This window comes from Calonectris borealis, chromosome W, assembly GCF_964195595.1.
Source record: "Calonectris borealis chromosome W, bCalBor7.hap1.2, whole genome shotgun sequence".
Lineage (NCBI taxonomy): Eukaryota > Metazoa > Chordata > Aves > Procellariiformes > Procellariidae > Calonectris > Calonectris borealis.
The window spans coordinates 48,560,229-48,574,089 of record NC_134351.1 but is presented as its reverse complement, the minus strand read 5'-3'; the positions used below and the strand labels follow the sequence as shown (position 1 = coordinate 48,574,089).

The window sequence follows — 13,861 nt, the reverse complement described above, 5'->3', positions numbered from 1 at the left end:
GGGATTTTTATTAAATAACGGTCATCCTATGAACATTCCAAGCACTGAGGATTTGTTAGTAATAGTATAAGGCTGCTAAAGAGCAATTGTAGTTTTAGAGTCTCTGAAGTGATAGTAGAGTAGGAAAAACAGGCTGAGGAATGTAAATATCAGTAGATTATGTAACGGAATGCAGGCGCAGGAAGCGTTCGCGTGGACACCTGCTTTTGACCAATCTGTGTATGTTAAGATTCGTGTGCTTGCTGACTGTAAACCAATAGAGGATTCAGAGGTGCGCGTGTTACTGTGGCTAGCTTATAAAAGTAGCACAATATCTTGAAATAAAGGAGAATGACCATACCCACATTGGGACTCCTCATTACTCCGGGAACGCGCTCCTATTCCGACCCATGGTCACTCCAACATCTGGTAGCAGAGGATGCGGAAACATGCTGGGCTCGTAACCCAGAGGTCTGGTAGCAGAGACTACAATTCTTCGAGACTGCGGTAAGCGCAGCGAGAGAAGGGGAGTGGGAAACCAGCGACTGGGAGTTGTACTATTCTATTGCTCAAACAGATAGAATAGATATCGGTGCAGAGTGGCCAACTGCCTCCCAGAGGGTGCACTGCTATTATGGAGAATGAGGCAGCAGCTGCGTTGCTCGTAGGACTACTCTCTAAGAGAGGGATCGAGACAACGGTGAAACAGCTTATCAAGCTAATTAAGTTAGGACAACGTTTGGGACATTTTAAAGACACTCACACGTTGTTTTCTGTGCTTGAATGGCGGGAGCTGGGAGAACTAATGTGGCAGAAGCTTACTGGAGGTGATAAAAAATTTGAGAAGGACATTAAGTCTGTGTCAGACTTGTGGGGAGACGTACTAGATACTTTAAGAGCTATGAAAGCTGAACGGGAGGTGGCGTGTGCGGCTGTTCAGATGCTGGCTCCGGACCCCATGCCGGAACAGTCTAAGAGCATGGAATCCAAGGCGGGACCTTTCGCGCGATTTTTTGGGCTGCCTGCTGTGAAGGGTATGACGGGGTCCACCTGTAAGACTGTTGCCGAATTGCGCGATAGAGTTGAGCAGGACTTAAAAACGCCCGACAGTCTATGTTCGCCATCTTGCCCGACAATATCATCTGCGCCACAGCAGCCGGAAGTTGCTGGGGCTAAAGCACAGCAGCAGTGTGAGGCGAAAGCGGAAGAGCAACCGCTGGGCATGAAGGGGGAGGAGTGGCCAGCTCCACCCACCCCCCCGAATCCAGGCGGGGAAACGTGCCGCCCTCCTCCCACCGCCCCTCCTCTCTGCCCCCCCTTGCCACTCTCTAATGATTCCTCCGGTGCTGCCACACCGCCATCTAGCGGAAAAGAGAAAAATTCAACAGACAGTATTAATCAGCTGTTAAGAGGTTGTGCAACAACTAAAGGACTTGACTACACAGACTCAGCAAAAAGGAGAACCTTGGTCAACTGCCGGTTCGAGAGACAACTTGCCACCCTGTTTCTCCGGACCTACCGCGGCTACCCATCCTGGCCGATGGAGTGGAGTTGTTCGGGATGCTATTTTGGATGGACAGTGGGGAGTTGTATCCAACATTGGCCCCGTGGCTTTTCCGGTGGTACAGCAAAACGGTCAAGGAAAATGGGAACTGCATGATTGGAAGATTCTACAACAAGCCAAAAATACTATATCGCAGTATGGTGTTAAATCGGAAGCCTCGCGACAAATTGTTATTTGGATTTTTTCTGCTGATTTGATGTGTCCTCATGATTGTCAAAGTCTGATGAGGCTTCTGTTGACACCTACGCAGTTTTTGTTATGGGGATCGTCATGGTCTCAGAGGGCAGTGAATGCCGCTGCCCAACATCAACAGCCAGGGGATCCATTATATGGGGTCACAGCAGAAATGCTCATTGGTGGGGGACGTTATGCTGATATAAATGTCCAACTAACTTTTCCTGTCAATATGTTACAGTTATCTTCTAAGCTTGCTTTAGATGCGTTTCTTTCCTTACCAGGATCGGAAGGCCCTTCTTTCAGCTCGGTGACGCAAGGTGCAACTGAGAAGTATAGCAACTTTATTGATAGGCTTTGGGATGCAGTAATGAACCACCCAGATTTGGGAGAGAACAATAAACAACAAATGTTTAGAATTTTGGCCTTTGATAACGCCAATAACACTACCAAGGCCATTCTAGCCAGTCTGCCCAAAGGGGCAGGAGTGGAAGAAATGCTTTCTCGGGTGGAAAGAGCAGGAGTTCAACAACAAAATGAGTCGATGGCAGCTGTGCTGCAAAGTGCTGTCAAAGAAGTAGTGCAACCATTGGCAGCTGTTGTTAGGCGAAAACACTCTCCAGGAATAGTTCAGCCCTTTAAAGGCATCTGCTATCGTTGCGGGGAACAGGGGCATAGCAGGCGAAATTGTCGTGCTACGGTATGGTGTGATCGGTGTCAAAAAAATACCCATGCTACTAAGGCCTGTTCAGGAAACTTCAAATCGAGCGCGAGGAGAGGCCGCGTGCAGAAACAAATGCCCCCTCAGAACAACAGCAGCAATCAGGGTTTTTACAAAAACACTCGGCTGCCACCAAAGGAAGTTTGGGAGTCGACCTGGAAACAACAATAGATTTCACTTTAACCAATACAGAAGTGTGCAAAATCCCTAGCAATGCAGTAGGGCCTTTAGTAGCTGATAGTAATAGGATAGGTGGAATCCTTTTAGGTCGATCTTCTGCAGGAATAAAAGGATTGTTCGTAATTCCTGGAGTCATTGATGCAGACTATACTGGTCAAATTCATATTATGGCCTATACAATAAGTCCTCCTCTCTTCATCCCAAAAGGCAGTCGAATAGCCCAGATATTAGCTTTTAAAAATCCTTTAAGTCAATCGAACCAAGATTGGGAAGAACGTGGGTGTAAAGGATTTGGTTCTACTGGACCTGCTGTATGTTTCACTACAAAATTAGACCATCGCCCACTCGAAACTGTGACTTTGACTCAGGAGAACCTTTCAATAAGAATCAATGCAATGTTAGACACTGGGGCCGACATAACTATTATAAATCGAGCAAATTGGCCATTGCAGTGGGAAATAGAAACCCCAAAGGCATTAATTGCAGGAGTGGGAGGGAACTCAGCCTCATATATAAGTAGTAAACCGGTTCAAGTGAGTTTCCCAGAAGGCCAGAGGGCAACACTGAAGGTCCATGTTTTGTCACTCCCTGGAAATTTGGAAGCATTAATTGGACGTGATGTTCTCAGTCAGATCGGGGCAATGCTGACTACAAAGCATTTTTAGTCATGGGCACTGGGGAGCAATCGCCCAACCCACCGTTAACATGGATCTCCAATGACCCTGTTTGGGTTGACCAGTGGCCCATGACTAAAGAGCGATTGCAAATAACTAAACAACTGGTATCCGAACAACTTATAGAGGGACATATCAAACCATCTGTCAGTCCATGGAATACTCCTATTTTTGTCATCCCTAAGAAAAGTGGGAAGTGGCGTTTACTACATGATTTGAGGAAAATAAATGACCAAATGTTGCCTATGGGAGCCTTACAACCTGGAATGCCATCACCTAATATGTTACCTGAAAATTGGCACATACTTATAGTTGATTTAAAGGACTGCTTTTTCACAATCCCACTGCACCCTCAGGACACTCAGAGATTTGCCTTTTCCATACCCTCGATAAATAAAGCAGCACCAGCAGAGCGGTATGAGTGGGTGGTACTTCCACAAGGGATGAAAAACTCTCCTACATTGTGTCAATTATATGTCGCCTGGGCGCTGCAACCGATAAGAGAAAAATGGCCTGACACTATCATCTATCATTATATGGATGATATTTTGTGTTGTCAACAAATTCCTTTTGAAGCGCATCATATACAACAATTAACAACCATGCTAGCAGACAAGGGATTTGTAATTGCACCAGAAAAGATCCAGAGGTCTCCACCTTGGAAATACCTAGGGTGGACCATTGAACAGGCAAAAATTCGTCCTCAAAAAATAGCACTAAAAACTCCTCTTAAAACATTGGCTGATGTGCAGACGGTCTTAGGCGACATCCAATGGGTTCGCAATTGCGCTGGCATTACCAATGCAGACATTAAACCACTAACTGAATTACTGCGTGGCACTCAGCCTGCAGCTGAAATTCATATGACGGACAAACACCACGTAGCCTTACAGCACATTATAAACAAACTTACTATAGCCTGGACTGCAAGAAGAATCCTTGAACTGCCACTTTCTTTGCTTATCTGTAACACCGAAGAATCACCTTTTGCCGTTATATGTCAATGGCAAAACAAGAAGGGGGAGATGAAGGGACAACAGGGAATGAACTCCGTGATTGCCATTGACAACAAGAGTAATGATAACTCGCCAAATTCCTCCCTTTTTCAAATTTTGGAATGGGTTTTCTTACGGGTACAACCACGTTGCAGTATACAAACTCGTCCTGAAGCCGTAGGGGAATTAATCCGAAAAGGGAGAACGCGAATTATAGAGCTGACAGGACAGGAACCAGCAGACATCAGTATTCCTGTTAACGCTGTAGATTTAGAATGGTGGATACGTCACATGCTGGCCATTCAAGAATCTCTGTTAGGATTTAGCGGAAAGGTGCATTCTCAGCAACCTCAAGGGAAATTGTGGCAGATTCTAAAACGAAATCAGTGGCTAGAAAAACCTAAAGTGATTGTTAGCCCGATACTCGAGGGGTTGACGGTATACACAGATGCAGGAAAACGCTCTAGACAAGCTGCATGCGTATGGTGGGAAACAGATCAATGGTGCAAAAAGATTTTGCAAGGGCAAGCTGGAGATACCTTACAGACTTTAGAATTAATGGCGGTGGTATGGGCATTAGGGAACTGGCTTGATCATCCTTTGAATGTGGTGACTGATTCTCTATATGTAGCTGGGCTTATACCAAGAATTCAAGACGCGCTGATTAGGCAAACAAATAATCCTCAGCTAGGGAAATTATTTATTCAATTAAGATCGACCATCTCCCAGCGAGTGGCTCCGTGTTGTGTTATTCATATCCGTAGCCATCAATGGGAGTTGGGTTTAGGACAAGGCAATCAGATAGCGGACAATCTTGTCAGTCCAGCGTGTCATGTACCACCTGTAGATAAATTTTTACAAGCTAGACAGGGTCATGAAATATTTCATCAAAACTCAAAGGGTTTAAGAAGGCAATATGGGTTATCAGAAAACGAAGCTCGCTCTATCATACAGGCCTGTCCCAAGTGTGGAAATCATGGACCTGGAATAGGGCTGGGCGTTAATCCAAAAGGTCTCAAGGCTTTAGAGCTCTGGCAGACTGACATCACTCACATTGCTGAATTTGGGCAGCTCAAATATGTGCATGTCACCATAGATACCTTTTCTAAAGTAATATGGGCCACGGCTTTATCGGGTGAGAAGGCTCATCATGTGTGTAAGCACCTCCTTGCTTGCTTCGCAGTGTTGGGTGTGCCAGAACAACTGAAAACAGACAATGGCCCTGCTTACACCAGTCAGAAGTTGAGAACCTTTCTGATGAGATGGGGGGTCAAGCATATTACTGGCATCCCACGCTCACCGACGGGGCAGAGCCTTGTAGAACGCACGCATCAGGTATTGAAGGACTATCTAGCAAAGCAAAAGGAGGGAGAAAAGGACCCGCAGATGAGACTGCATAAAGTCCTATTTACTCTAAATTATTTGTGTCTGATGGGAGACAGAGAAGAGCCATCGATTATAATCCATCACCAAAACCTTAAGTTTAACTCTCATACAACGCTTCCGAAACTAAAAGTAATGTATCGAGACCCAATCACTGGCATGTGGCTGGGCCCAGTTTCGGTAATATTTAATGGAAGAGGATACATGTGTGTTTCCACAGATAAGGGACCAATATGGGTGCCTAGCCGAGCGGTGAAGCCTGCACTCTCACAAGAAGAGGTTACCTGGGCAAACAAAACAGATCAATCTGCGTTTTGTTTTGTCTCTTGTTATGGCAACTGAGCCTTTCAGAACCTGTTTGGTGTGCCTGGTTTCTGGGTAGAAGAGTTTATGTGTTGCATGAACCTATCCGATCATGGTGAGTCTACACATAAACAATTACAATGGTTAAAAAACCATGTAAGCATGATACCACAAAATCATGGCATTTTGGATGAATGACTCATGAATATTTTTAGAGAGTTGCTGCAATGGCTGATAGCTCTGATAAAAGAAGGCTTGCGTATATTGATTATCATCTTAATATTGTGTGTATGCTTTTGTATTGCTTTTAGTTGTATAAAAAAGGCTGTATCGAAAGTAGTAAATCAGGCTTGGATTGTTCAAAAACAAAAAGGGGGAATTTGTGGAGGGATTTTTATTAAATAACGGTCATCCTATGAACATTCCAAGCACTGAGGATTTGTTAGTAATAGTATAAGGCTGCTAAAGAGCAATTGTAGTTTTAGAGTCTCTGAAGTGATAGTAGAGTAGGAAAAACAGGCTGAGGAATGTAAATATCAGTAGATTATGTAACGGAATGCAGGCGCAGGAAGCGTTCGCGTGGACACCTGCTTTTGACCAATCTGTGTATGTTAAGATTCGTGTGCTTGCTGACTGTAAACCAATAGAGGATTCGTAGGTGCGTGTGTTACTGTGGCTAGCTTATAAAAGTAGCACAATATCTTGAAATAGAGGAGAATGACCATACCCACATTGGGACTCATCATTACTCCGGGAACGCGCTCCCACTCCGACCCATGGTCACTCCAACATCAAGGATGCACATTGATAGGACGAGAGGCAACAGACACAAGTTGCAACAGAGAAAATTCTGATTTGATATAAGGACAAACCTTTTTCCCCATGAGGGTGGTTAAATGCTGGAACTCCAGCCCAGAGAGGCTGTGGGATCTCCATCCTTGGAGGTATTCAAACCTCAACTGGACAAGGCCCTGAGCAACCAGCTCTTGTTGGCCCTGCTTTGAGCAGAAGGTTGGATTACATGACTTCTGGAGGTACCTTCCAACATACATGATTGTATGGTAATGTGGGCAATCAATTTTGAGAGGGCTAACACATTAGAACAGGCTACAAGACTCCTTGAGTGCCCAACACTGAAAAAGTCCAGACCTAATAACTCAGCAGACTATATTGTACATTGAAGAGAATAACAAAAGAAAAGTGAATGTAGATTACTTAAAACTGCTCTTACCTCATGGTTATAATCCAGGATTCCTTTTAAAATTTTCTTCAAGTTGCTTACCTGTGACAGTAAGAGGAAGGAAATATGTTAAAAATGCAGGGAACACCTAAATAGATGATAAGTTACACAAATACTATATGGTCAAAGAGTAGACAATCACACAAAAAAACCCTCCCACACCCCACCATCAAGAATCATGCAATATGGCTCACTAGAGAAGAGCCTAGGGACCGCACGCCAATGTCGGGGGAGAAATCGGCAGCCCAGCTCAAGTGCATCTACACTAATGCACGCAGCATGGGCGGCAAACAGGAGGAGCTGGAAGCCATTGTGCAGCGGGGTAGCTATGACTTAGTTGCCATCACGGAAACATGGTGGGATGAGTCTCACGATTGGAGTGCTGCAATGGATGGCTATAAGCTCTTCAGAAGGGATAGGTGAGGAAGGAGAGGTGGTGGGGTAGCCCTGTATGTTAGGGAGTGCTTCGATTGTGTAGAGCTCAATGGTAGTGATGATGAGGTCGAGTGCTTGTGGGTAAGGATGAGGGGGAAGGCCAACAAGGCAGATATCCTGCTGGGAGTCTGTTATAGACCAACTAACCAGGATGAGGAGGCAGATGAAATATTCTACCAGAGGCTGGCAGAAGTCTCCCAGTCGCTAGCCCTTGTTCTTGTGGGGGACTTCAACTTTCCGGACGTCTGCTGGAAATACCACACGGCAGAGAGGAAACAGTCGAGGAGGTTCCTGGAGTGTGTGGAAGATAACTTCCTGGCACAGCTGGTAAGCGAGCCCACCAGGGGAGATGCCTCGCTTGACCTGCTGTTCACAAACAGAGAAGGACTGGTGGGAGATGTGGTGGTCGGAGGCCGGCTTGGGCTTAGCGACCATGAAATGATAGAATTCTCGATACTTGGTGGAGTAAGGAGGGGGGCCAGCAAAAACGCTACCATGGACTTCCGGAGGGCGGACTTTGGCCTGCTCAGGACACGGGTCGAGAGGGTCCCTTGGGAGACAGTCCTGAAGGGCAAAGGGGTCCAGGAAGGCTGGACGTTCTTCAAGAAGGAAGTCTTAAAGGCACAGGAACGGGCTATCCCCATGTGCCGCAAGAAGAAAGGGCGGGGAAGGCGACCGGCCTGGCTGAATGGGGAGCTCTGGCTAGGACTCAGGAAAAAAAGGAGAGTTTATCACTTGTGGAAGAAGGGGCAGGCAACTCAAGAAGAGTACAGGGATCTCGTTAGGTCGTGCAGAGAGGAAATTAGAAAGGCAAAAGCCCAGCTAGAACTCAACCTGGTGTCCTGGTTCCAGCTGGGATAGGGTTAAATTTCTTCCTAGTGCTGTGTTTTGGATTTAGTATGAGGAGAATGTTGATAACACACTGATGTTTTCAGTTGTTGCTAAGTGCCCTCCTAGTCCAAGGACAGCTCCCATGACTACTGACTGAGCTAGGTACACAAGATGGGAGGGAACATAATCAGGACAGCCAGCCCAGCTGGCTAATGGGGTATTCCATACCATGTGACGTCATGCTCAGTATATGAATGGTAGGCGTGATCCAGGAAGTACCGATCGCTACTTGGTTATCGGTCAGCGCGGGTGGTGAGCAATTGCATTGTGCATCACTCATTTTGTATATTTTATCATTATCATTATTATTTTCCCTTTTTTTCTGTTCTATTAAACTGTCTTTATCTCAACCCACGAGTTTTTCTCACTCTTACCCTTCCGATTCTCTCCCTGTCCCGCTGGGGATTGGGGGAGTGAGTGAGCGGCTGCGTGGTATTTGGCTGCCTGCCAGGTTAAACCACGACACCTGGCCACTGTTGTGAGAGACAACAAAAAATGCTTTTACAAGTATATTAATGACAAAAGGAGAGCCAAAGAGAATCTCCATCCTCTGTTGGATGCGGGGGGGAACGTTGCCACCAAGGACGAGGATAAGGCTGAGGTACTCAACGCCTTCTTTGCCTCAGTCTTTAACAGTCAGAGCAGTTATCCTCAGGGTACTCAGCCCCCTGAGCTGGAAGACAAAGACGGCGAGCAGGATAAACCTCCCATAATCCAAGAGGAAGAAGTTAACGACCTGCTACGCCACCTGGACGCTCACAAGTCTATGGGGCCGGATGGGATCCACCCGAGGGTACTGAGGGAGCTGGCAGAGGAGCTTGCCGAGCCGCTCTCCATCATTTACCAGCAGTCCTGGTTAACTGGGGAGGTCCCGGACGACTGGAGGCTTGCCAATGTGACGCCCATCTACAAGAAGGGCCGGAAGGAGGATCCAGGGAACTACAGGCCAGTCAGCCTGACCTCGGTGCCAGGGAAGATCATGGAGCGGTTCGTTTTGAGGGCGCTCACGAGCCATGTGTGGGACAACCAGGGGATCAGGCCCAGCCAGCACGGGTTCATGGAAGGCAGGTCCTGCTTGACCAACCTGATCTCCTTCTATGACCAGGTGACCCACCTAGTGGATGAGGGAAAGGCAGTGGATGTGGTCTACCTGGACTTCAGTAAAGCCTTTGACACTGTCTCCCACAGCATTCTCCTAGAGAAGCTGGCGGCTCACGGCTTAGACAGGTACACTCTTTGCTGGGTAAAGAACTGGCTGGATGGCCGAGCCCAGAGAGTTGTGATGAACGGAGTTAAATCCAGTTGGCGGCCGGTCACGAGCGGTGTTCCCCAGGGCTCGGTACTGGGGCCGGTCTTGTTTAATATCTTTATCAATGATCTGGATGAGGGGATCGAGTGCTCCCTCAGTAAGTTTGCAGACGACACCAAGTTGGGCGGGAGTGTTGATCTGCTGGAGGGTAGGAAGGCTCTGCAGAGGGACCTGGACAGGCTGGATCGATGGGCTGAGGCCAACTGTATGAGGTTCAACAAGGCCAAGTGCTGGGTCCTGCACTTCGGCCACAACAACCCCAGGCAACGCTACAGGCTTGGGGAAGAGTGGCTGGAAAGCTGCCCAGAGGAAAAGGACCTGGGGGTGCTGGTCGACAGCCGGCTGAACATGAGCCGGCAGTGTGCTCAGGTGGCCAAGAAGGCCAATGGCATCCTGGCCTGTATCAGAAATAGTGTGGCCAGCAGGAGCAGGGAGGTGATCGTGCCCCTGTAGTCAGCACCGGTGAGGCCGCACCTCGAATACTGTGTTCCGTTTTGGGCCCCTCACTACAAGAAGGACATGGAGGTGCTGGAGCGTGTCCAGAGAAGGGCAACGAAGCTGGTGAAGGGCCTGGAGCACAAGCCTTATGAGGAGCAGCTGAGGGAACTGGGACTGTTTAGCCTGGAGAAGAGGAGGCTGAGGGGAGACCTCATCGCGCTCTACAACTACCTGAAAGGAGGTTGTAGTGAGGTGGGTGTTGGTCTCTTCTGCCAAGTAACCAGCAATAGGACGAGAGGAAATGGCCTCAAGTTGCGCCAAGGGAGGTTTAGACTGGACATTAGGAGAAATTTCTTTACTGAAAGAGTGGTCAGGCCTTGGAACAGGCTGCCCAGGGAAGTGGTTGAGTCACCATCCCTGGAAGTATTTAAAAGACGTGTAGATGAGGCGCTTAGGGACATGGTGTAGTGGGCATGGTGGTGTTGGGTTGACGGTTGGACTCGATGATCTTAGAGGTCTTTTCCAACCTTAATGATTCTATGATTCTATGTTTCTATGAATATACATCTATTTAAGTTCCCATGAGAATTACTGTCTGAACACTTTAAATTAGTATAAAGTAAGTTATGCAGTGGTCCCTTGTGATCAAATTTCTAGATGTTATCACAAGTCCACATGAAACAATGGAACCCAATTAAGTCTATGAAAAGACCAACACCCCCTCTGAAAATTACACACCACATTGTCTTCTATGGGTTTTAGACCAGACACTATGATTTTCTAAAAGAAGTCTTCTCTAGAGTACTTGTTTATCTTCAGATGTTTTTATATTTAAAAAATAAAATTTTCTTTTCCTCTCTGCTTTTCTTGAAATATCCTGGTGAATCTTCTTACTCTCTAGAAACATACACCTCCAAGCCACTCCCCCCACAGTAGGATGGGGGAGAGAATTGGAAAAAAGGTAAAACTCGTGGGTTGAGATAAAGACAATTTAATAGGACAGAAAAGGAAGGGAAAATAATAATAACGATAAAAGAATATACAAAACAAGTGATGCACAATGCAATTGCTCACCACCCGCTGACTGATGCCCAGCCAGTTCCTGAGTAGCGGCCCCGCGCCCCTGGCCAACTCCCCCCATTTTTTTTTGTTCAGCATGACGTCATATGGAATATCCCTTTGGCCATTTTGGGTCAGCTGTCCTGGCTATGTCCCCTCCCAGCTTCTTGTGCACCTCCAGCCTCCTCGCTGGCAGGGCAGTATGAGAAGCTGAAAAGTCCTTGATGTAGTGTAAGCACTGCTCAGCAACAACTAAACCATCAGTGTGTTATCAACATTATTCTCATCCTAAATCCAAAACACAGCACTATACCAGCTACTAGGAAGAAAATGAACTCTATCCCAGCTGAAACCAGGACACTTCTTTATGATTAAATGCCTTCCTTACAATAATCAAGACAAAATTCCACATTTCTTGGCAGCGTCTTCAATCCCATGCAAAGATAACTACTGTAACACTTGCACAACCAACACCAAAGTTAAATTCCATATAAGCAGGAGGCTTGTATTTATGCCAGATTTCTCTAGTACTGAAGGGTTTCAGCTCACTTTCTGCTGAAAATTCATTTAGAACAAGTATCAAATAGAGCATCTATTAAAAATTATGAAGATACTGTATGGATCTCACAGGTTATATTTAGAATAAAAAAATCTTCTGGTTGAAAATAACTTCTACAGATTCTCAGCCTATTAGTGTCATAAAGTACTTAGCAAAGAATTTAAACAATGGAAGCAATGTGTTATCTCATTTGACAGGAAGTTTAAATAAAAAACTTCTGTAAAGACTTCCTGAAGAGGGATGGAGACAATGGTTAGAAAATTGAATTTTCCTGGGTAATAGAATCATAGAATCATTAAGGTTGGAAAAGACCTCTAAGATCACCGAGTCCAACCATCAACCCAACACCACCATACCCACTACACCATGTCCCTAAGGGCCTCATCTACACGTCTTTTAAATACTTCCAGGGATGGTGACTCAACCACTTCCCTGGGCAGCCTGTTCCAAGGCCTGACCACTCTTTCAGTAAAGAAATTTCTCCTAATGTCCAATCTAAACCTCCCTTGGTGCAACTTGAGGCCATTTCCTCTCGTCCTATCGCTAGTTACTTGGGAGAAGAGACCAACCCCCACCTCACTACAACCATGGGGTAATCATGTCCCAGTTCAATTCATCTTATCTCAGACCTAAATAGCATACTGTCCTATGACAAAGTTTTACACCACAGGTGATTACACTTCACAAGATGCATACTACTGACAACATCATACAAGTTGTGACATGAAATGCAAAACTATAACAGAGGGAGGAAGGAGGGGAAATGAAACAGAACGTCCAAATTTTTACTTTCTTTAAAACAAGATATATTAATATATATAATAAACTTTTGACATTGGACAGCCTCTTTAAGTTTTCTATCTTCCAAAAAGATATGAGAACACACAGCAGAAAATAAATTAGGAAGCACTATATTGATATTCAAGGACAAATTATGAACTCCAGCATAGCCAAAATGAGAGCTGCTGAAAACTAAACTCAGTTTCTCTCCAAAGAAAAGTTCAAGAATGCAACAGGCTATTCATCCCAAAAGATAAAGGAGAGCCCTGAACTCATTCCTACTAAACCCACCCCTTACAGAAGCAGGAGTCAAAACCTGACCAACTACAAGCATATAAAACATCCCTGGGAAATGTTCATCATTGTCTTCATAATCATTGAACCTAAAGTTATACTGAAACATTCACCTAAACATCTAAAAAGAAATACCAAACACTCTGGCAACCTAAGGTAAGAAATAGAGATGCTACATGACAATCTGCAGACAACAGCTGTTCCTGTATCTCTTTTAATTGGATGTACACAAATCATTAGTTTATCTCCAGGTTTAACCCCCCTCTCCTGCCATCTAACACACCATTTTTGGTCTAAGAACTTCAAAAATTTCCTAGATGATTGCCAAATGGTCCAGGCCCCACGACCTCTCTCAGTGATCATGCACTGTCATAACCAAAGTCTACAGCAAATTTAAGAATTATATCAATTGATTTTCATATCATTGCAAAGAATACTGTACTGATTGGAATATCAGTTTCAAACTTGATTCATTAAAAACCTTCCAGTTTGTAATTTGCCTCAGGCTGCTGCAGAAAGCACCACAGAAAACAATGGGCCATGTTTCTCCTGTATGTTCTCACTGCACTGCTTTGCAGTTTTAGTTTCCTGCTCTGTTTAGTTTGCCATTCCCTCCCCCACATCCACCTGATAGCTTCTAGACTGTTGACTCCATATTAGAACAAACATGATAGATAATAAGCAAATAACAGTCATTTTAATATCTGATAAATATTACCCAGTAACAGATGTGTACAAGGCTTAGTACCCAATTAGTGCGTAAAATCTGCACCCAATTAGTGTGTAAAATCTGCACCTAATTAAGCATATTCCAATCAATGCCAATAGTGTCAAACAAAGACCACCAATGGGAAACTTGAATGCGCATCGATGAAATATATAA

General features: G+C 45.4%; 1 protein-coding gene across 1 annotated transcript in view; it reads right to left on the bottom strand.

Annotated features, from left to right (window-relative positions):
* LOC142074831 (protein Hook homolog 3-like) overlaps nt 1–13,861 on the bottom strand; it is a 134,030-nt gene that overhangs the window by 73,932 nt on the left and 46,237 nt on the right. The window contains exon 4 of the mRNA XM_075135727.1: nt 7,205–7,255. Coding sequence (XP_074991828.1) covers nt 7,205–7,255 — 51 coding nt within the window. The remainder of the gene's footprint in view (nt 1–7,204; nt 7,256–13,861) is intronic.